The sequence below is a fragment of the Ostrinia nubilalis genome, chromosome 1, assembly GCF_963855985.1.
Source record: "Ostrinia nubilalis chromosome 1, ilOstNubi1.1, whole genome shotgun sequence".
NCBI classification, from domain to species: Eukaryota; Metazoa; Arthropoda; class Insecta; order Lepidoptera; family Crambidae; genus Ostrinia; species Ostrinia nubilalis.
Genome location: NC_087088.1, coordinates 17,377,648 through 17,402,336, shown reverse-complemented (window position 1 = coordinate 17,402,336; position 24,689 = coordinate 17,377,648). Strand labels below are relative to the sequence as shown.

The 24,689-nt window shown below is 41.7% G+C and overlaps 1 protein-coding gene across 2 annotated transcripts in view; it reads right to left on the bottom strand.

Moving 5' to 3' along the window:
- Positions 1-3,582: 3,582 nt before the first annotated feature.
- LOC135074409 (neuroglian) overlaps positions 3,583-24,689 on the bottom strand; it is a 45,407-nt gene continuing 24,300 nt past the window's right edge. The window contains exons 6-17 of one of the 2 annotated variants that reach the window (XM_063968703.1): positions 21,246-21,387; positions 19,343-19,470; positions 18,757-19,038; positions 17,786-18,008; positions 15,624-15,768; positions 13,410-13,502; positions 13,249-13,317; positions 12,094-13,066; positions 8,901-9,108; positions 6,846-6,943; positions 5,614-5,673; positions 3,583-3,927 (exon numbers count right to left, since the gene is read on the bottom strand). In XM_063968703.1, coding sequence (XP_063824773.1) covers positions 3,806-3,927; positions 5,614-5,673; positions 6,846-6,943; positions 8,901-9,108; positions 12,094-13,066; positions 13,249-13,317; positions 13,410-13,502; positions 15,624-15,768; positions 17,786-18,008; positions 18,757-19,038; positions 19,343-19,470; positions 21,246-21,387 — 2,543 coding nt within the window. In that variant the 3' untranslated portion in view covers positions 3,583-3,805. The remainder of the gene's footprint in view (positions 3,928-5,613; positions 5,674-6,845; positions 6,944-8,900; positions 9,109-12,093; positions 13,067-13,248; positions 13,318-13,409; positions 13,503-15,623; positions 15,769-17,785; positions 18,009-18,756; positions 19,039-19,342; positions 19,471-21,245; positions 21,388-24,689) is intronic. The other variant, XM_063968694.1, reaches the window with a different exon arrangement.

The window sequence follows — 24,689 nt, the reverse complement described above, 5'->3', positions numbered from 1 at the left end:
TACGATCGAGAAACTATACAATAGATTAGATCCGAAGGGAATAAATACAATAATAGATAATTAGAGTTATTAAATAAAAAATAAATAAGTTACTTTGTGGTTTCTATCGTAAACGGCAGTCTTTAGTTTTAAAAACATTGTTCAGATTACATCTGACCGTCGCGTACAATGAGAAACTCGATAAATAAAGAGAACTCTAAACAAATCAACATGGTTAAACCGCGTGGAATGTATTACTTAGGACCCGACACCTTTCAGGCGAAGTAAGAATATGCACAAATAAAATTTATAAAGTACACCGTCCGACTTATTTAAGCACGTGCTCTCTGGAGGTGGCCCGGCCGACGACGCAACATGTTGTCGTGCACTTAAATGTCTCACAGTGTACCTCACGGACCGGTACAACGATGTTATAAAGCAAAGAACGAATACATGTTACAGTATAGATGCGACAAGCGAACGCGTTAGCCGACTAACATTAGTTAACACGAGACCCTAGCCTTAAATCTAAACACGAGATACAATTTGAGATATCATCTTCATACGGGGTGGAGCTGACCGTCGATACATTTTTGAAAAAGTTTCAAAACTAGTAAATATAATTTTGGCGAAGGGCAACAACTGATTTAAAAATCGCATCAGCCCTCTCCACTCCGTAATCGTCCAAAATGAGAAACATCAACTTGGGATAACGTTAATGTGAGTGGTGCGAACAAACTTCATAAATGTTAAATACAAAAAGCTTTAGAAGTCTTACCCTACTACGCATGAGAGACACCTCACTGACGACACGTTCGAATGGGGGTGGAAGTTAAATAACCCGTACAATTCGTCAGTTGGAGAAAAGTTTAAATAGCTATCAATGGTTGTACACTTTATACGACCTTGGTAAATGTATTTCTAATTCTTGAGATTCGATTTAATATTATTACAATCTAATATCATATTTTAGCAGCCAGAGATTTCTGATCGACCTGCCAAACGGCGCGGCATAACCGGGATTCGACTTATTTAAAATTGAGATTAACTTCTGTCATATAATAAAGATAACTAGAGAAGACGATGAGATGCTCAGAGATTCCTGATTATGTAGCTGCAAAGGTTATGCCGGCGTCGAGTGGCGGGCAGTGGTGACATCCTTACGTACCAGATCACAACATCGATTCCATCACCGCGCTATCCCCCGCGAAGCACCAACATCAGCCGGTGGTCACACTGCGCCGTACAAAAATATATCCTAATACAATTCGCTCGTCTTGACACTTGATGTATGGAAAAATATGCATCTACTCCCAGAAAATTACAAGTTTTCGTATTAGGAATCGAATAAGCTTTGTCCGTTTAAAAATATAGATATATCTGGAAGTTAAATAGTTCAAAATTTAAAATATTCTGTCTATAACGACGCTACTGAACAGTCATATTTTTATTTTCACAAAATACTTTTTCTCGATGGTCCACAGACAATTTGTGATCTAAGTGTAAATAGATGTGAATAGCATAGAAAAATAATGCGATAGAGGAATTCTATATAGTATACATATATCAGACAATGTTAAATAGATGCAACATTTAACCAAATAGTTACAATACAACGTGACCGTTGTCGATTTGAAAGCATTTCTACCGTTACTCCCGCCGCTAATAGCTCACTTCAGTCTGACCACCGGCATCCAGAGCTAATAATTTTATCCATTACCTATTTTCTGTGACAAAAATAGCTTTTCTTAATTTCAAATCTTCACCAACTACCGTATCCTTAATTTACAAGTAATTGATATCGAGCCAAAACATCGCCTACGTACATCCTATTCAAGCCGCTGAGATGGGTGCTCCGCTACTGAAACTCCGATTGCTTCATAAAACAACCAAGTCTTTATAGGTGTTCAAAAGTAAATTACCCGTGAAAATATTTATTTCACAGACAGTGAAATATTAAAACAAAATATGATCATAACAATCGGTTTTCCAGTACCAGACAGTGTCAGGTTATGATGACTATTTTACTTCATTACTTAAAATCAGTCTCATAAAGAAAAGAACCTATTTTCCTTTTTGTAGATACTGATGAAAACTTGACCACATTCAACCGCAATATTAGAAAGTGATCACGTCGCTTGACTATCCAAATGTTGGACCAACATGACACTAAATTGGTTATAATTTGATCCAACATTTGGATGAGTCGATACACAGACTGACAATAACCGTATATAATGAACAATATAAAAATCTATGTATTTGAATAGCCTTCACTACTGACACTACATTCAAGGGCCAAACTAACAGAATAGTAGGCTCTGATTTCAGCTTATCCTAACTTGGCCCTACTCTAATAAATTTAACTAAATAAAGTGTCCAAAACTGTCGTTTACATACCAGACATCAGTGCTGTATTCATAAGAGAAATGAAGACTAGTGGCAGTAATTTGCATGATGTGATTCGTCTCGTCGTTTCGGAGAGCCAAGTATTAGTCATCTCTTTTACTCTTACAACAAATCGGAATAGAGGAAAGGAGATGGCAATTTTGTTACATTAGCTCATAAAGTTGAATTAAATTCATGTCAAACAAAACTTTAATTATTCGATAAGCGATGTTTACAATCCGAAACACTCGATGTCAGAAGTAGGCCTGAACAATGCAGTGCAGACAATAAAAACGGATACATAGATATGCAAATCGAGTGTCGGTTACAATCGATTAGTCGAAAGAACATAATCGTAGCTGCCACTGAGCGGTCGACGCGACGAGACGAAGTTTTTGACATTGATTGACGCAGTCGCCTGGACCCGTTACGCGTTAACATCACGCCTAATGATAGGGATTGTATACATGTGGTCATTTCTAAATGTTTGTTATTACACAAAGGTTCAATCTGATATTATCGCTAAAATTATGTAGCATTGTAATTTAAACATCAATTACAGTATTGAAAATAATTTAGACATGAAATCGACGAAATGTTTACCACTATGTAGACAGCCCCTGAACACGTTTATAATACAGTAGCATTTCAACTGTCTACCACACATCGCATTACGCTCTATCTACAATCTACACTACGGGACCTGTGTATCGGTGGTCCTACCTATAAAGTTAATATACCTAGCGGAATAGAGCAACAAAGAACTGAGTGAGCGAGATGTCACTAGCAGCAACACTGTGTGATAAAAAGAGATGCGTGATGCCGTCGCCGTCACGTCAAACGGAACCGTTTTTTGCAACTATTTGTCAAATAGTTTCGTTCGTTAGCACTTATTGGCACGCTGAAAATTTGCGGAGATATTTCCAGATTTTACGTGACTGAAATCGTGGATGTTTCTGAGAAATAATGCTTCAGAAACGTGGTGACTGCGTGATTGAATTATTGTACAAAACAGTGAAATAATCCTGACAACTTACGCCCGATTCCCATATTCAATCCTTGTCCAAATCCGGATTACAACTGTCAAATTGAATTCAGTTTTAGATTATATTTCCAAAATTTTCGATGCATTTACACTTTAATATTGTTTAAATAGTCTTATAAACAATATAAAAATGTAAAAACACCAAAAACCGCAGTTATTTTGGCTATAATTTGGATTAGGATTGAATATAGAAATCCAGCATTAAACACAAATGACATCCAGTGTCATCCAAAATCGGTTTCGTTTAGCTCGTGGTTGCTCTATTCCGAAGGTATAATAACTTTACGGTCCTACCTTAGGAATAGTTTACGTCGGAGCTGAGGTCCGTATAGTTGGAGCGGCCAAGGCGTCATTTTGGCATTGTTCTGTGCGTGATGTGGGCGTGGCTACTGTTTACACGTAGGTGGGTGGTTGAGCGCCGGGCGGCGCGGGCGCGGGCGGCGGAGGCGGCGGAAGCACGCGCGCGCCCGGCACGTACTGCCCGATGAACGAACCGTCTTCCGTGAAGCGACCTGTACAAGTTACGTGTTAAATGTGCTGCAGTTTTCAATAACATGAATGACGAATCAGACATTGTTTTATTTATCAAAAATATTCAACATCAGCACTGTACAGTGCCTTCTTATAACATTTATTAAACTTGTCGACTCGACTGAATGATTTATAACTAAGGCAGGAATAAACTGATAATCCTGCAAGTACTTCATTGGATTCTTAGGTCTAAAACAACCAATAGTTGTTTATCAATAGACATGTTGGTTGGGTTAACTTTTGTACGGTTGAAAATCTAAATAAGACTCCACAAAAATTTTTTCAACAAAAAAAGAAAAACGCAAAACTTTAGTAGGCATGAAAATATGAAAAATTCAAAACATGCAAAAATAATGAAATAAAACAAAAAATAACATACCTCAATAACTTAACATTAGCGTTGCTCGTGCAAAGGCAAACAAGGAAGGAATGTGGGGACGAATGAATGGACGTGCCGTCTAACACTACGTACTAAATGCACAACAATATAATCAACCAATAAAATAAACAAGCATGGTGTAAATAAAAAAAACTCAAATAAGTAGGAATAAATTTCACTCCAAAAATCACTCATAATTACATTATTTTACAACTAATTTTAAGATATTGTGTACTTAACGTCTAACCTAAGTTCGTAAAAGATTACGCAGTGGAGATTTTAAGTTGTTTATGGACGAGTGAAAGTAGGCTTTATATGAACTATTTTTTAAATAGTAGAATAAAGACCCTGAGCGCCCGTTTATACCTAAACACTGGCAGTACAATAACTAAGTCTAATAATATGTTCTGAAATCAGATCTATAGAGATTGTGAAATTTTGTGGGCGGATTCACCGTTGTGTGAGCCAATCGAATCGAAGATCGTGAAGGCCTACGGCGATTGGTTGTTTTTGATAGGACACAATGGCACTATGTTATCGGAAGTCTTTAGCCGTGTACTTGACGACAAAAGTAATTAGGAAACAGTTAATTTTTAATCAGGACGGTTCTATTGAATTTTATTGCCTTTTATTTAGTTTCATCGTAATAAACAACAAAAAAATAAATATTGAAGAATGAGGACTGTTTGAATCTAACCTTACTAACAAAACTTACACGCACGTTGAACCGTATTTAAAAGTGACGATGGAGATGTCATTTTAAAAGGTTCAACATGCATGTGACTTTTCGTAACAGTATTTATTTCAGTTCATCTAATAGGCTAGTTGCCTAAAAAAATTTTTTTAGTCCGTAATGTTTAATATCAAAAAATATTGGACACATATATTTTTATTTGTCAATCTAACAAATAATTACATAGTTATGGTGCGTTGAAGTTGCGCACGACGTCACAACGTGCGGCATTTTTAAGCAAGCGTTGACGTCACGGGCCTCTTCTTATGAACTTTGGGGCGCTTTATCTCTTTAAATTTTCATTAGTTTGAAAAAGTGAAAAATACGTGTAGAGTATTTTTTGATAAGTTAACTGACGGACTAATTAAAACTCTTGCTTTTTGACCCAGGCAACATCCCCATTACAGTAAGTAGCATTAAATTTTGTCGTCAACAAACAGCTTTAGCGGCAAAGGGATTCAGTCATCCAGGCGGAGATGAGGTAAGGTAAAAGGTAAGGTAAAGGTAAGGTTTAGACGAGCGTGGCGAAGGCCTGTGAGGCGGAGTCGGGCTGTCCGGGCGGCGGCCGCCGCTTGCGCCCGTACTGGCCGATGAACGAGCCGTCTTCGTTCATGCCCGCTACACAACATGCCGAGCGGTCAAACACATGCCAAACGGTAGCTTAGCTAAACAAATCGCACGTTTAGCGTTCTTTCAAATTAGACGTTTTAGTAGGACCGCACACTAACGATGCAGTTGTTAGGCTGGTTTAAGTGTCACGCGGACTGTCAGTGCGGATCGCTCCGCACAGCCGGTCTGTATAAACTGCTAGGAAGCGGAGCGGTTCCTCCGGACCGCATTACTCTAAAACGCTCCCTAGAAGTTCATACAGACTGGCCGTGCGGAGCGGGTCCGCACCGGACGGTCCGCGTGACTCTAAAACCAGCCATAGAATTTACTGTGTGTGGTCCTGCAAATGCACAATAAACGTACGGCTCAAAACGTCTAATTTGAAAGAGCTCCTGGGCCCAGTTTCCAGCCAAGGTTTTGCTACTTGCAAAGCTGAGAGGAGACAAAAGGAACTATGAATCGGTCACCGATGTCAACGTCGCCACACGAAAATGTATGTGGTGCGGTGGCGACGTTTTGTGCCACCGCACCACATACATTTTCGGTCCGGTGGCGACGTTTTGTGGCTGTGGTGTGAAGTCCGTGTGTAGCGACTCTGATTGGTTATTTAAAATACATCTCCTCTGTTTTGGTGGAAACTGGGCCTAATGAGAAGACTGTCACTATAGGGAATTTTTATTTTGTTAATAGCGCCACCTTACAGTGTGCACAGAGAACTAAACTCAAAAGTACGATTTTGGTTAGTGACAGTCTTCATATCAATGTGCGAAGTGTAAAACAAAAAGAAAAGTTTTAACAAAGAAAAATTAAAAACATCTACTTCTATTAGCATAGCAAAATTAATTAATAAATCAACACTGTACTAAAAAGCATGACACAAAGACGAAAATCTAAATGATTTTGATTCAAAATGTTTCAGGACTCAGTTATACTGGCCTTATTGAATGCTATGCGAGTAATAGAGCAAGCACGTTTTGAATGTATTCAACACTGAAAGTAACTTTTTGGACAACGATTTAACATTTGAACCAGTTTTGATATTTCATAACTGAAAATATTATTTCAAATCTTGCAATATATCATTGCAGCTTTCAGGCAACTTCTACAGAAAGAACGTAAATGTTAAATCACCGTCTCAAATTGTAGTTTTAATGTATTGTATAAAAACTACATTCTTTTACCTGTTTCTCCTTCGCCATACTCAGCCATGGAGTCGGTATCGCTCTCGGGACCAGGCTTGGTGCCGCTGCTCATGGAGTGTCGCGACTTGTTGTCAAGGCTGAAACGAAACGCGTTTGATGAGTAAATTGACAGATGTTTCTAAAATTAATAGTATCGGACGTTACTTTGCGGAAATTCAAAATTAGATATTAAAAAGATAAAATTATTACAAGTTTCTGTTCTAAACAGAGCTTGATTTGTTGCGATGTATGAGGTGGCAAACTGAGCTTACAAAAAAAGAAACATTAACATTCACGAGAACGTGGGGTCTAATTCCAGCACCATTGTGGTTATAATTGGCTCTTAAGACCTCCACTAAAAAACGAAAGCGCCCGCGCACGATTCCGGGACTATTCCCACCGCTGCAACTCCTGTGTAGCCAGGATCTACAGCTCGACCGCCACTAAAAACCCAACTAGTGAAGGTCAAGTTTGTCCAGGGGGAAAGTTAAACTGTCATTGGACCAGCAACGAAATTAATCAGAAGAACATAGGAGGAGTTCGAAGTTAAGGTTCGACTTCCCTCCATTGCAAAGCGGATGACAGGTTACAAACAAAGGTTAAGAAAAGTTTGCCCTGTATTTGGTGTGTATGTATAGTATAGCATCAGCTGTACCACAGAATAATAATAAGTACTACGTACAGAAGTTTTACTTCGCGAAGGTATTTAAAAAAATATATGCTCAATGTCATTAACAATATGGTGTAATTTAGCCTGTCTCAAGAGTCAAGCATCACGCAAGCGTGTTGACAAACGTCAGTGATCGGCACTGCGCTGAAGCTATAGGGCTGACTTCGGTAAAATGATGTGACGTGAGGTGCCAAACTGCGGAAAATGGCGGAGGAAATACATGATTTAGCATGAATTATCATGAATAATATTAACTACTTATTTACCTCTCAGTGTCTTGAGGCAACTTGAAAAAGTACATTCTGTGTTTTTATTATTATTTAGGCAGTTAAATACTGCACAGTATTTAGTACACCATTTTCTTACAAGAATACGCGTGCGTGAGTCAATGTTCGCTCGTATGTGAGGCCTTGTCGAATAGTAATCTGTAGGTGGGCCATCGTGCGTGTTTTGTTTTCGATGTATAACTCGCGGAGATGAACAGGCCTGGTTAAGGTTCGACTTCCCTCCATTGCAAAGCGGATGACAGGTTACAAACAAAGGTTAAGAAAAGTTTGCCCTGTATTTGGTGTGTATGTGTAAAGCCTGGTCCGTGAGCACGTAGAATCCCGTCCAATGACCCCAAGCTGCCCATCCTTGTCGCTCGCACGTAATTATGTTGCTGTCGCGCTCGCACATTCACTGCGGGCGCGCGTCGCACAGTCGCGACAGCAATATAATTACGCGCGAGCGATAAGGATGGGTAGCTTGGGGTCATTGGACGGGATTCTACGTGCTCACGGACCAGGCTTTAGCATCAACTGTACTCACGGGTGCGTGTACTCGTGGAAGCCGCCCTCGGCGTAGTCGCGTCGTCCGTGCGCTAGCTCGCGGTCGTGCACGTCGTACTTGCCGCCGACACTAGTGTAGCATCAGCTGTACTCACGGGTGCGTGTACTCGTGGAAGCCGCCTTCGGCGTAGTCGCGGCGTCCGTGCGCTAGCTCGCGGTCGTGCACGTCGTACTTGCCGCCGACACTAGTGTAGCATCAGCTGTACTCACGGGTGCGTGTACTCGTGGAAGCCGCCCTCGGCGTAGTCGCGTCGTCCGTGCGCTAGCTCGCGGTCGTGCACGTCGTACTTGCCGCCGACACTAGTGTAGCATCAGCTGTACTCACGGGTGCGTGTACTCGTGGAAGCCGCCTTCGGCGTAGTCGCGGCGTCCGTGCGCTAGCTCGCGGTCGTGCACGTCGTACTTGCCGCCGACACTAGTGTAGCATCAGCTGTACTCACGGGTGCGTGTACTCGTGGAAGCCGCCTTCGGCGTAGTCGCGGCGTCCGTGCGCTAGCTCGCGGTCGTGCACGTCGTACTTGCCGCCGACACTAGTGTAGCATCAGCTGTACTCACGGGTGCGTGTACTCGTGGAAGCCGCCTTCGGCGTAGTCGCGTCGTCCGTGCGCTAGCTCGCGGTCGTGCACGTCGTACTTGCCGCCACGATTGCGTCGTGCCACGCACACCAGCACAAGCACCAGTAATAAGAAGGCCAACGCCAGCATCACGCCGATGAACCAGCCGGCCGTCGCCATCTTGTCGTCGCGGACCATCACCGGGCCGTCTGGAAAATTTAAGAATTTTTTTTAAGAATTTAAGAAAATATAATACATCTTAAGGTGATGCCTTGCGAATATTGGGCGTTTTAAAGAAGCGCAGAATTAGTTTTAATCGTACTTTTCTTATTACTTATGTTCTTATTTTGAAATATGTCATAGTTGACTAATAAATCTAGTGTCTGGTCGAAGCCGAAACATGAATGGAAACAATTTTCTCGATAGAAAAAAAATCCAAAGATGACCCTTCTATTACTCGGTTTTTCGTTTTATAAGCAGATATGCTAATATTTCAATACCAAATTGTGTATATTGGTAAGGTAGTAACATATTCTAAGTACTGGTCGAGTTATTTTCTTTAAATAGTGTTTGGTTTTTCAATAAATACATGATTTCCGATTTTTGTCGCTTACGTTATTTTATTCCGCGCCGCGCGCGCTATTGCTGTCCCTTTCCTCGCATTGAGAAATCATATTTCTATCCCTCTGTGTGCGAGGCATTCAGTCGGCCGAAAACTTTTACGAGGTAGCGCCTTAAACATTATTGGCATTAACTAACTTTGCTTACACAATCCACACAACTTTAGGATTTTGCAAGTTAACAATATTAACATTCATTATTCTTTATTTTATTTATTAATACATTTCCTTAAAATACCACTCATAGACACACATTGTCCGCGCCAATCTTGCGCTGAATAAGGAAAACTAACATTTCTTCAGTTATGAAAAAAACATATTCGATTGATACTTGTCAAATTAGCGTGGACAATAGGTATATATGTTACGGCTAAAGATAGTTGTGAACATAAACTTAAGATTAGCCGGCTAAACTTAAGTTTATTTTCGAGAAGCAGCTAAAGTTCGATAACATGTTAGTTTGCGTCGTGATATTACATCTTTAGCCGGCTAATGTGCACATTAGCCAAAACGAAACGGCTAAAAATGTTTTCGACTAGGGGCCGCCCGCGACTTCGTACGCGTGGATCCCGTTTTACCCTCTTCATCTATCTTATGCGGTTTAGATTTTTTCATGCAAATGTTTTTTCCCGCTAACTCCCGTTCCCGTGGGAATTTTGCAATATCCTGTTGTAACCAAGCTTTAAGTTTACTAAGATACCTGCATGCCAAATTTCAAGCTAACTTAAGCGGTTTAGATTTTTCATACAAATGGATTTTCCCGCTAATTCCCGTTCCCATGGGAGTTTCGGGAATTCCTTTCTTAGTGCACCTCTACGGTACCTAAGCTACGTCCCTTCCAAATTTCAAGTGCCTACGTGTAATGAAAGTGATTATTTTTTAATAAAGTTTTCGTGTCAAAATAGTAAACATTATTACATTGTTTCCTTTTCCATTTCCTTCTACATTTTTAGCCACGGGCCTACGGTTACACTTAAGTTTAGCCGGCTAAAGATAGAAGAAACTAACATTAACACCACGTCGAAGATAAACTTAAGTTTAGCCGGCTAATCTTAAGTTTATGTTCGCACCTATCTTTAGCCGTAACATATACACCACCAAATCCATGAGGGCTACCGTATTCTGTGCTCACTATAAAGGCCTATTCAAACCCGAGCGACATTCGCTGCCGCTGCGGGTAGAGGTACATACCGCGCGGGTTTCGCTCAGGTATTTAGTATCAAGTATCGCGGCGCGGCTAGAGCGACCTGAGCGATATTCGCTGCCGCTGTGGGCAGCAAATTATTATTGTGGTTTGAAGTTGAACATATTATCACGACAGATTCTTCTTTTTTATTAAATCAGGTATATGACCACAATCGCACCTGGTGTTAAGTGAGATGCAGACTAGGATGACATATTTGCCCTGTAAGCACCTATTCACTCTTCCCTTGAAAAGGCCCGAATAGGGTATTTGACACCACCAATCAATTGACGTACTTTTTAAAACTGTCAAAACGACACTCTCCCATAGATTTTGTACGGCGATACTAGCATGTGACGTCACAATTTTACCAACTCAATGAAAATACTTTTTTCAATTATAATGCAACCAACCAAAAATCGTAATTTACAGGTAATTAAAAATTAATTAAGTTTTGAAGACCAGAAAGAAGTAACTTTTTCAAAAAGTTGTGCTTTAGAATTATTGGGAAATGGTGTCAAATACCCAATTATAATGTTCGGAGACAGAGCAGCAGGCAGCGAATTCCAGTCCCTAGCTGTTTTATTTTATTTAATTTTACTGTTCGCATTATAAGAGTTATCGAAACGCTTAGTGCGAGCTTGTGGAATGTCGAATATGTAGGGATGGTACGCTGACCTGCGTCTGGTACCCCGGTGATGGAATGATGGATATTATGGCTACGTGACTTGCGAAACTGGAAAGATAGGCCGGGTTCCCACTATGCCGGACCGGCATTTCTGCCGGAAACCGGACACCGGACAAGGGTGTTCACATTACACCGGATCACCGGATCCGAAATCCGAGCCGAATGAAGTGCGGGGAGCACGGGCGGGGCGGGGCGGGAAGCACGGGCGCGGCGGGGTGGGCCGCAACTCGTTCACATTACTCCGGTCCGGTGATTTTGCCGGCATTTTGTAGCGACAAAACGCTCGGTAAAAATGCCAGGCTCGGCGAAAAAGCCGGATCCGGGATAATATGAACAGCTTCATACAATTTGTACCGCCGCTAGGCCTTCCGGCGATTTTACCGGACCGTGAGATCTGCCCGTCCGGCATAGTGGGAAACCGGCCATAGCGTTAGCGGTGTCAGACTGAACAGCGACAGTCGCCGGCGAACTCCCGGCGATGAGACCCAAATCCGTGTTTCTGTTTATGACGTCACAGCGGCCGACGCTGTAGGCAGAATCACTAAACCGGTCGCGATCACTGTGTTATTCCAAAAAACAAAGAGTGTGAACTTAAAAAGTACATCTTATGAGTAAGCGGTATTCTATAAACTGTAACTGTACCTTTTTACAAAATAAGATAAAAAAATAAAAGAACCATGCGCTTCTAACTCACATGACTCACCGATGGTAGTGTCCACGTCCTGTATCTCGCTCGTGCTGAAGTACTCGCCGTCGTGCGCCGTGATCTTGACCTCGTACAGCTGGCCGGGCTCCAGCCCCGTGAGGATGACGTAGTCGTCGTCCGTGACGTCATTGGTGCGCAGCCACTCCGGCCGGCCCTGGAGTCGGTACCACACCACGAAGTGCGTCCCTGCATGCCCGTCCAACGACGGCAACCAGCGCACTAGGATATGAGCCGTGCCCTCCTTAGCCGGTAACGTCGAAGTCGTAAACAGAGGAACATCGGGCACCGCGTTCACTACCCCTTTAGTAGTCTGCTCGACGAAGTATTTATCCCCTTCCCCCGCTTTGGTCTTCGCTCGGATCTCGATCCGATACTTCGTGTTCGGTTCCAATCCGGCCAACTTCGCGCGGTCGAAGCTCGGGTCGATCTCCTTCTTCCTCTCCTGGAGCGGCCCCAGCGCGGTGCCGGTGACCTTCTGGTAGGAGATTTTGTAGCTGGTGAGGACTCCGTTCTCGTCGACGGGTTTGTCCCACTTGAGCAGCATGGCCGAGGAGCCGATCGGGTAGGCCTCGAAGGACTTGACGGTGCCGGGTTTTCCCTCGGGAGTCACGAAGCTGAGGACGTCACTGGGCGGCCCGTTGTACCTGCCGTTGTAGACGAGGATCCTCGCGTTGTTCTTCTTGTACGGTTTGAACTTGGTGACTAGAGTGTTTGTCGCGTCAGCTTTGACCAAGATCTCCTTCTGACGGTCCTCCTCGCCGTCGGTCCAAGTCTGAATCTTGTACCCCTTGAAATGTCCTCGGACGGTTTCTGGGGCGACCGAATTCCAGCTCAGGAGAGCGGTGGTACCGGTGGTCACTTGGACGAGGGTGAAGTTTGAAGGTGCCTGAAGAGGGACATCTTCGCCTGACCACCCGATGACTTCGACTGGGGTGACGTTTGATGTTCCTTTCGAGTTGACGGCGATTACCTTTTGGAGGAAATTAAAAATACGTTACACGGTTTTGTTTTATGTTTTAGTTTTAACGTTAATGAGATTCGTTCGACATACGTTATTGATAGATAAAATACATCTTGCTTTTATTCTTTTGTTATGCAAAATGTAACCCGTGCTTATATAAATAAAATATATTTTCATAATCATTTTCATACCTTGATCTTGTAGGGTTGGAAAGTGGGTGTGTTGTGGACAATGTGTTCTGTCTGCTGCCAGTCACGAATCTGCAAAGATTTTCATTATCATTCAGGATTTCTTGATCATTGTATAAAGCAGCATTTCATAAGCTGCTGAGGATACTTATTCGAATAAATACCTGCTGCTCTTCCCATTGCTGTCCAGTGATGTTGCGTCGCCATGACACTAAGTAGTAGAATCCAGGACCATTGTGCTCGATTTGAGGCATTTTCTGGAACATACAATACAGAATAATACGCACGATGATAATAACTCACGCGCATGACATTCTTCACTTGTTTACAGCTTTGCTGAATGTGTAAATTGTACTTTATTACTCTTATTACGGACTAATAGTCCAGTCAATAAAGCATTATAGATGGAAAACTGTAGAACACAATTTCTGACTTCAGGACTTTATTTAGACTAGTTAGGAGGTGAACATAGCAAAAGTCCCCGCCCTTAGCCCTTGAGCCGGCGGGGAGAGGGGGGTTTAAAGGTGCCACTTTTCGGTTTTTCGCTTAATCCTCGGAAACTATGCGTCCTAGTGACATGACTACTTTGAACCAAAAAAAGCATATTCAATTTGCTACAGGTGAGATCGACAAGTTTTTCTATAAATTGTATAGTTTTCGCGGCATCTGCTCTAGAAGGTCTGTAATATTGGAAATTTTATTTTTGTCTTACATGTTTCCATCAGGAGAAAATCGACTAAATCAACATTGAGCAATCATTCTAGACATGCGGGAGCATGTTAAGCCTAGTTCCAGGGAGGGGACTGCACCGTGCGTATATTTAGACGAACCACTTTGAGCCACTTTTGACTCCTCATCACTCAAAAACTACTGTGCATTAACACTTCAAGTTTGGCTCATGTGTTGAGACTTGCAAGATATACATCAGTTTCAAATTTCATAAATATGCCTCAAACGGTTCTTTAGATATTGACGTCCAAAAATCTACATGTCTGACCTATAGACCAAATTCTAACCACTTCCAGATGACCTCGAAGGTTCAAATTTGGCATCCAGAAAGGTAGTTATGTAAATACATAGGAACAAATAAAAAACCAGTAAATTTTAACATTTCACATGTGATAGATAGATTTTAGTGCTCTAAATATCGATTTTTGAACGTCAATACCTAAATAACCGTTTGAGGTATATTTATGAAATTTGAAGCTGATGTATATCTTGCAAGTCTCAATACATGAGCCAAATTTGAAGTGTTAATGCACAGCAGTTTTTGAATGATGAGGAGTCAAAAGTGGCTCTAATTGGTTCGTCTAAATATACGCACGGTGCAGTCCCCTCCCTGGAACTAGGCTTAACATGCTCCCGCATGTCTATAGTGTTTGCTCAATGTTGATTTAGTCGATTTTCTCCTGAAAGGAACATGTAAGACAACAAGAAAATTTCCAATTTTACAGACCTTCTAGAGCAGATGCCGCAAAAACTATACAAGATATAGAAAAACTTGACGGTCTCACCTGTAGCAAATTGAATAAGCTTTTTTTGGTTCATAGTAGTCATGTCACTAGGACGCATAGTTTCCGAGGATTAAGCGAAAAACCGAAAAGTGGTACCTTTAAACCCCCCTCTCCCCGCCGGCTCAAGGGCTAAGGGCGGGGACTTTTGCTATGTTCACCACCTAACTAGGCTAAATAAAGTCCCGAGGTCAGAAATTGTGTTCCACGGATTTCTCTCTACACCGTCGTTAAGGCATTCATTGACTGGACTATAAAGGAATTTTGTCGTAGTTACCGTAGCCGAAAGCGGCTTGGGAGTATTCTTCTTCTAAATTGTACTTTATCTCGCCTGGAGAGAGTAGCTCTTTGGGCTGTTGAGACAGTTATTCAATAAATGATTTTATAACTTTGAGTTACACTGATCGACATGTGAGTTTATAAATTTATCCAGGAGCGATTAACCCTCTATAAGGCACATGATGAAATTTCATTGGGTTTTGACCTTATGATGAATGAAGTAAGGTTCAAATTGTGGTGGCAATATGTTTACAGAGCCCTGTAAAGGTAAATTAATCTGCGCTTGAGTTTATCTATTACTAGCGACGGCGACGTCGTACGCGTGGATCCCGTTTTACCCCCTTAGGGGTTGAATTTTGAAAAATCCCGTCTTAGTGAGCACCTATGTTCTACAAGGAACCCCCATGCAAAATTTGGGACTCCTAGCACTTTTAGTTTTTGAGATTTAGTGATGAGTCAGTCAGTCAATCAGTGACCTTTCGCTTTTATATAGTCTGGTCTGTGAGCGATAAGGATGGGTAGCTTGGGGTCATTGGACAAAATTCTACGTGTTCACAGACCGGGCTTTAGATATAGATAGATACTGACCGACCAAGAGATGACCATGTTGGTGGGGTCGGTGCCCTTTCCCTCCACGTTGTCGGGGTTCTTGTAGGGCACGTCGGGCTGCGTCGTGCACACCTCCGAGTGTGGCGAAGGCGCCGACGGCCCGATCTTGTTCCATGCGATCACTCTGCGGAAGATATGACACGTTAGTACTATCCGTTCGCGATAAGTTTGCCGCTGGCGATATGACGTCACTCGAAGAGAAGTGTCTATAACTATAGCAAACTACACTCGACATCAAATAAATCGCACCTCCCGCGACAAGCACTTTCAAACGTATTCATCCCGACTTCCATCCAATATTGGCACCATTTAAAAGCCTAGTTCTAAACTTCGTTTCATTAAAGGAAAGGTTTTTACCCCAAAAATGTGTCTTTAGAAGGATCCAGTCACTTCTTCAAAAAACAGGTAGTTACGCTTGAGCCAACTTTTATGGCTACAAAACTGTTAAGTTGGGATTAATCGCTATCCACCTGTTAAAGATGACATGTGAGGTCATTATTTGGTTTTATAACCATAAAAATTGGTCTAATTGATCCCAGAGGTGAGCCTCAAGTGAGGTCTTTTTTTAAGTCACATTTATGGCATATGTTAATCGTTTATTAAGAAATTAAATGTGTTTTTCTTTAAGTTTATTTATTGGGCTTTCAAATAACACCAATATTGATGGGACACCATGATTGTGTCAAAAGAAAATCTTTAAAGTTCGCGTCGCGGAAGGTGCGGTTTATTTGATGTTGAGTATATATTTAAATTATTTTTTATTGATTAATATTGATAAAAATTGTGTATTTGCGTAAAATAAGACACATTAATTGCGTTAATCACTAACTAATTGCGTTTAATCGCGGTTGGGGGAGGGGACGCGCATTCCACGGACCAGCAAACTTAGCGCGAACGGGTAGTATTTACATACGTCATCATCAGTGGTTTTTCAAACTGGCTGTAGACATTTTTTTAAGATTATTAGTAATTTTGTTATTACACAAATTACTAATTGTCCCGTTAGCCCCTCGTACTAAGCTATAATATGCTTGTATCACGAGTGAGCTCAACACAATAGTCGAGCGGCGGCGGTGACAGAACCCGCGTTCCCCGGATCACGAGTCGGCCAGTCCGACCCCTTCACCGTTCGGTTATCGTGGCTTTATTTGGAAAAGTACACGTGAGAATATTTATATAATCAGCTGGGCTAGGATGCTCGCCGTAGGATGTTCTGTACAAGGGTGTACACTATGTCATACGCATTCGATGTCGACTGCGTAAAAAATGACATTAAATGTATGACGGAGTACAGCGCCCCTAGCGGAAACTTTCAAAAACTAAAATCTTCATATATTTTTTTTAACGCGCTCGCCAGTGACGTTTGATGTAAACTCACGCTACGCCCCCAGATCGGAGTGCCGCAAAGCATAATCTTAGAAGGTCGACTCGTCGACGGTTGCTCTCGATACCGCTGGTGTAATGTGGTGGATACCATCCAAAGATCCAAAGTGAACCCTCACTTTGGATCAATTTAGGGCTCTATGCCAACGGAGTAAGAATAGATAATAATGTACAGTGGGCTGAGTGTGAGAGCGGTTGATCTAAACTCACGCTAGGTCCTCTGTACAGTATCCTAGAATGCCATGCAGCCTACCTTAAGGCGGGGCCCATAGCTCGTAGAGACGATGGCCATTGGGGCAGAAAAGTTCTCGAGTGGCGACCACGGGCTGGAAGACGTAGCGTGGGCAGGCCTCCAACTAGGTGGACCGACGATCTGGTGAAAGTCGCGGGAAGAGCCTGGATGCGGGCAGCGCAGGACCGTTCATTGTGGAAAACCTTGGAGGAGGCCTTTGTCCAGCAGTGGACGTCATTCGGCTGAAACGAACTGTTACACCCGGTCTTTGTATGGAATAAGGCTGACCCGCCGCTGTTGCGCCGAGTCAGCGTTTCTAAACTATGGGAGCGCCAGAGACCCCACTGTAAAGTTTAGTTCGGTTTGAGAGCTTGCTGCAACGGGTTGTCTTTAAAATTAATGTTTAAAAAAGTGAATAAACTTTAAATACTTAACAAACTGTTTTTTTAAAACTCCAATCTCGAGACCTCGTAAAACATTTGGTGGCAGCTCAAGGGATTCAAAGAAATCCTCGAACGAACGATACCTGAAGGTGTAGTTGGCCCAGGGGCTGAGTTCGACGGTCCATAGCGAGTCGATGGCAGGCACGTTGTCACTGGCCGCGTCCCACGAGTCGGGCGTAAAGCTGGTGTTGTACTGGATGCTGTAGCGCAGGATGGGAGCTCGATTGTCGCCTTTGGGCTTCCAGCGGAGGTTGGCTACCTTCTCGTGGCACTCGATGCCTTCTAAAGCCGGCGGGTTCGGCTTGTCTGTTATTTTGATGGAGAAGAAACAACTTGTTCATTAACAACATTCATGGTTTACACTATATTCCACCTCTCGTTCCCACCGATGCAACTCCTGTGTAGCCAGGATCTATAGCTTGACCGTCAATAAAAATCCCAACCAGTGAAGTTCAAGTTTGTCCCGGGGGAAAGTTAAATTTTCATTGGACCCGCAACGAAATTAATCAGAAGAACATAGGAGGAGTTCGAAGTTAAGGTTCGACTTCCCTCCATTGCAAAACGGATGACAGGTGACAATGATTACCTTTATGAAAAGATATGCACTACGCTACGGACAATAAACACCATCATGTTTTACACTATAGAGAACTATTAATCCTAGTGTTTGCCTACACAATGTGTGATGTTAAGCCAAGATAACGTGTGTACTATGGCAATCGATAGGTGATGATGTCACTACCGATCGATTGACACACTTTTTAATTTTATGATTGTTCAAAACCATTGTTTTCATCGATCTTTTTCTGTGGTGGTTTATAAATTATAATCATTCGTCATATAATAAGGGTTGACACAGGCGCGAATGCAGCCCTCAAAAATTTTATGAACACATCACACCCACGTGAAAATCAATCAAGTGTTGGGGAATGCAATCACAAGACACTGTTGGCCAATAGTTTCGCTAGAAATATCAATGACTGCAATTTAAGTCTCTAAAATAGAAGCAAAACTGTAAACTATAATTATTTAATATCTGAATTTTAAAACTGACCTTGCACAATAAGCGTAGCTTGAGCGCTCGCTTCATCAAACGCGGTACGCGCTATACACGTATATTCTCCGGAATCCAGCTCCGTAGTATCGGATATAAGCAGCGAATAGTCGTTGGTCATGCGGTACCGCGGCTGGCTCTCGAAGTCGATCGGCTGCCCGTCAATGAGCCAGACGATTTCTAACTTGAGAGAATCGTCGGCGTTGGCGTTGCAGCGGAAAGTCGCCGCTGAGCCTGCTGCTACCTCGTAGTTTTCGGGCTTGTCGGTGATTACGGTGTGCTCTGCGAATTGTTTTGTATATGTTGAACTTCGATAGACAATACCATAGACATAGACATAGAAAAACTAGTGAAATCAAATAGTCATATCACATGGTCGATTAAATCTCCATACTGGAAGTGGACTGGGTTGACTACAAAAAGGGTAGAAAGTAGCAGACTGAGCCCGTGGGCTGTTCGGTTAGTGGCTGAGTCACCCACAAAAAACCAAAAGCGGTCAACTGATCCCACGGGCTTAACGGGCTCTGATGTTTATACAATGCTTGTTCCTTTCCTGGATTTTAAATAGACCAAGAAAAGTACTTACTCTTAACAGTCAAAGATCCAAACGCAGACTTCTCTCCAAACTTATTCTTCGCGTAACACTGGTACGTTCCGACATCCGTGAACGACACGTCGCGGATCACCAGATCTCCATCAGGGGTGATGTTATATCTAGAATAAAATACAATGTTTTTGTAGGGACATTGGAGTTTAAACGATGAATCAAATACGTTTGGAGAATCCCAGGGGACTGATTGGAACTAAACGTATAATCGTGTGCTTTTTTTGTTGTGGCACCGACCAGTCTATCCCTCTTGTTTTCAATTTGAGTGGGCAATTACTTCGGAAGTGACACATTCTAGGATTGTTGTGTTTGTGTCATACTGATAATCCAACTATCTGAACTCTCGACTACGAAGACCTTATTGATGTATAGAGATTATCGCCCGTATTCACAAACATTGGTGGACGCACAGGGTGACACACGAACCTGTCACAGAGCTTTATTCAACGCTGTGCGTTCGATTTGCTGCTTCTCTTAAGCAAGCATCGCTTCTGAATAGGGGCGTATATTTTTAGTGACACTAATATTTTTAAAATAAATGTAACATGGTTAATCCTTTCGAATACAACAAACTAATCGTAAGCAAATAAAGGCGAAACTCAATTAATGCAGAAACTCGCTCGTAAAAGCTCAACACGTAGCACATAAACCGCGCTAGCAACAGGACCATTAGTAAAGGTCGCCGAATTAATCGCGGTATCGATCGCCCTATCCAGGCTATTTCGAGGATCGCACCTGTAAGGAAAGGTATCAAAGGGCAAGTGCTGACATTTATCTCGTTTGATGTTCATTATTGAATTAGTTGTCGCCCCGCTCTAATAAACTTCGATTATAACGAATCAATAAAATCAATGAAACAAGTCAATTGACTGGCAGTTAAATAAATCATAGCCGCCATATTTAAATAGAAGTGACCTTCTTAACATGGAGTCACGACGAGTAATGCATTTCGCGAGTCTTCTTTTTGGAGTAATAAATTATGAAAGTCCTCCCTACTTGTTTAACAAATTGAAATTTACGCAACGCCAATCACGTATTACAGATCGATTGATATGTCCTCCTTACAAGACTGCTGCTTTTCGTGGCAGCTTCAGGTACCTACTTAGCAACAAAATGTTGGAACAACATTCCTCCACCAATTCGTAATAGTGACACAGTCAGAGCCTTCAAGGTAAAGTTAAAGTTACATCTATTATCTCTACAAAAGGATATCTAAAGTACCTACCTAAACGTATATAATATAAATATCTAAATGATTATACACACATAATTATATCTTTTCTCTCATAAAATATTTATTATTATTACTATACATTATATTCATTATAAGATGCTCCATAGCGCAAAATAGCACAAATAATATGTTGTGAGTTGTAACATTCGCTGTGGGCCAAGTGCCCCTCTCTCATGGTTTCTGCAGAATACCAGTGGCCGTAACGTGCTCCCGAGTACGTTATGGCCTCATACTGAGCAGAGACCAATTTGGTACAACAATTGTATTATTTCACTTTTTAATGTCAATGTGTATCATTATTTTAGTACCAAATAAACATTTTTTCTTTCTTTCTTTCTTCTTTCTTTCAGACAAAGATTTAACTCAATCGATGTCCACACAGATATCTGATGTTTGATTTGCTATCAAGCACTAGTGAAAATAAGAGCAAAATTTTATTGTTAAACTTGTATGAACATTGTTGGTTCAAATCTTCCTATACATGACGACGATAGTTCGTCTACTTTTATATCAGTACTATGTCCACGAGTGCCTTTGTTTTGACATTGCTATAAATAAATACTTCTGTGAACAAACACTCGTCCGGCTGATGTATTGTTGTCTAGCTAGACCCATGTTATAGGTGTTATATGTAGATATAGAACTTACTTTCCGCCAGTAAGGTCCACTTCGTCTCTCATCCAGCGTACAATAGGCTTGGGGGCACCAAACACCCGGCACTTCAGCACGGCTTCAGAGCCGTCCACCTTGGTCAGGTTCTCGGGGCCTTCCTTGATCTCCGGCGGGATCGCTGCAATTAACAAACACAATTATATTTCGGTAAACTTGCAGTCAGGTCAAAGTCATTATGAACTTTACAAACACGTTTTTGGCGCCAACCTCTTCAACGACCCTCGCGAGTCGTAAAAGTTGGTACACAACGTGTTAATGTGCGTGTATCTGAAAATAACGGCAGAATTACGCTACAATACAGTGGTAGTGGCACCACAAGCGTAATTTTGCTGTTATTTCCAGCCACATTCATGGCGCGCAATGATCTACACCCACAGTCGTAAAATCCAGACGCAACTAATTGCTACTAAAATACAATTGCTAATTTGTCCTGATTTATAGATAGTCGGTCGGTACCAGAACAGAGTATTGACTTATCAACCAAGACCTCAGATCATAGAAAGAGAATAGATATGAAGTCGCGCGTAACTACAACGAGAACCAGTGTCCCCACATTTCCCCCAACACAGCTCCCACACACACATTCAACTGTGTAAAAACAAAGCGACTGAGAGTTTACGACAACATGTGCGACCGGCTTAAAAGTGCTGTGATTGGCCAGAAGGCGTGCCTTATGGCCAATCAATGGCCGCGTGACGTGACGCACACTTTGAAAACTAGTGAGAGAACAAAGATAAAATGGAGTCGACAAGATATCGATACTTTAAATCGCTAGGGGCAAGGCTCGAAACTGGTTTCACAAAATGCTTATGTATGAAAACCTTTTTATTATTATACGTTATTATTAACTACTATCACGCATTTACTTTTTAATTATGACGATCTGCGTACCGCATATTATGTTTATCAAAAATAATGCCTATTATTAGGCTTTCAACTAGCTCTTACAGTAATTACATAGTTGACAGTTACTAATTACTTCTACTGTTATTTTTTGTTTTTTGTAAAATCTTATAATCGCAAGTAACACATCATTTTTATTTAAAATTACAAAATAGAAAATTACAATTTACTTCTATTTATCGATAATAGGAAACCGCATTAGAACACGAGCACGGCACTATGTTACGACCGGCACATGCGGCCGTACTGTGTATTTTCACACGACAGTGGATATCGGAAGAAATTAAATACATTGCGCAGTAGTTAAGCATGACATAAAGTAGTTGCTAACTAAATCGTCAATGTACAAGTGTGTTAGAATTTTTATCACCACTGATTTCGATATTGCAGTAACTGTTACGGCACTGAATTCGTTCGTAAAAATGTTAAGTTTTTTTTATTTATAACCAAAATACCAATGGATTTGCAATACTTACATGTAGTAAATGACTCCATTGTTCCTGTAGTTCTTCGTTTCACTTGTTTTATTGCACGTAACGACGCATTATCCAAAATATCGGAGAACATTTCCTCAGTACGACTGAATCGCGACTAACCTAGCTACGCGGCCGATGTTCGTTTCTGGGCATATCGCGGAGACACGCGCCACGCCCCCGTTTCACATCTATTCCCTTCTATGATCTGAGACCAAGACTGTTCAATACTGTTCATACCCGCATGGTACGTCATCCACGCACAGTGTAACTTATAAATTACAGAGTACACAACAAAACTAACAATATCCGTTACATTTTGTGAGGATTGCGGTGTGGGCGTGCGAAGAGATGGGCTCATGAGGATGTGCCCAATAGACGTCAAAACTAGATTACGCGCAGTAAAATGAGATGTCAGGATCTAATACAGACGCCAGAGCAGCTTATGTATGAGAGACTGTTATAAATATCTCTACATGACAAGTGAATTGTTGAACGTGTGTATTTGACAATAACCTGAATCCAAATCAAAGTTTCTTAAACCAAAAGTATTATGGACTGTTACATTGTAAGTATCAAATCAAATCAAATTTCTACATTTGAAGGTGTGCACTTTGTGCTACCAGCACATAAATCTTTCTCAACAGTTAGTGCATCTAGCTAGCGGATGAGTAATACCGATGCCTTACATAGTTACACTCCGAGCAACGACATAGTTTCACCGGTGCAGCAAGCACCCACGCTTGTGCATGGAAATAGTTTACCATGATACATTGCATCCCAGAGACTTGTTATCTGCATTGCATACCTCAAGATAAACTGCGAAGAAATTATTCAATTTACATTATTATAATGAAAATCACTCTTTAATATTGCGAACTTACAGTATCACCATCATCAAAAATGGTCCGACTTAAGAAAAACGACCCATTTTCTTTGGAAACTCCATTAGGAATTCACTGCACGACTTTTCCGCGTGCCAAACTTTAGCATAACAAAAAGTAGCGAATTCCCGACGACCATCCAAACTCCGTGGGACTTCCTTACATGGGCCCGGCCACGTGCCGTGCACGCCGGATTAATCGCGCACCCAAGGGCAAGTACTCTTATTGGTGTTGCATAACGTCCTTTAGTTATTGTTGGGGATATAATGGAACTGTTTTCCAGACCTTTTGATACAAGCCAAAGAACAGGTTAACCTCGTGAGATTGAAGTATGTTTTTGTATAACGTACAACTTTAAGTTCTAGATTATTTTTGTTCTGACTACCTAGGCCAGACGGCCATAAATATTGTGACTATATTCGTAAATCATGAACAATAGCTAACATGTTCCTAAGGCCCGGTTTCCATCAAGGAGAGATGTGTTTGAATAACCAATCAGATTTCGTTATTTCCACATCATCTCTCCGGTCAGTTCGGTTCCGAAATAATTGGTTATTCAAAGAAGATTCCTCATCTCCTCTCCGCTTTGGTGGAAACCGGGCCTAAACCGCAGATAAAGAGCTTTCAAACATCAAACGACCCCGTTACATTCCTATTAGAGCATTACCATTTTCCCTTACACGTCTCGGATTTGCGATCACTAACTCATGTCAAAGAGCAAGCGGTAGCATACGACATGCGCTCGAATTGCTGAAAGCCTTTGTTCAGGGCGGAAAAATAATGGGCTGTTACTTTACAAGTCAAAGTTGAACGAACACGTTGCCTGTTACATATGAAACATACACGTATGTGTATGTATAGGTAGGGTGCGGTTCACGTATATCGCATTCCGAATAGCCAACAGTGTTGGCCCAACACTTGGTTCAAATCACCTTGCCCAAGGGCACGCTCTTTGCACTATTTGCATAACGTCCTTCGCATTGTCGCGAGGACGATATAATACAAAAGATAATGGAAAGAATTGTATTTTTACATCTTGCAAGGGGTTGCACCCTACATTTATGAGCCAATTTGGAAAATAGCCTAGTAAATGGGTTGGATCAAATGTGAGTATCATATTCGGGTATTCCTCGGATGTTATGGCGTCTCATATTAGTCTG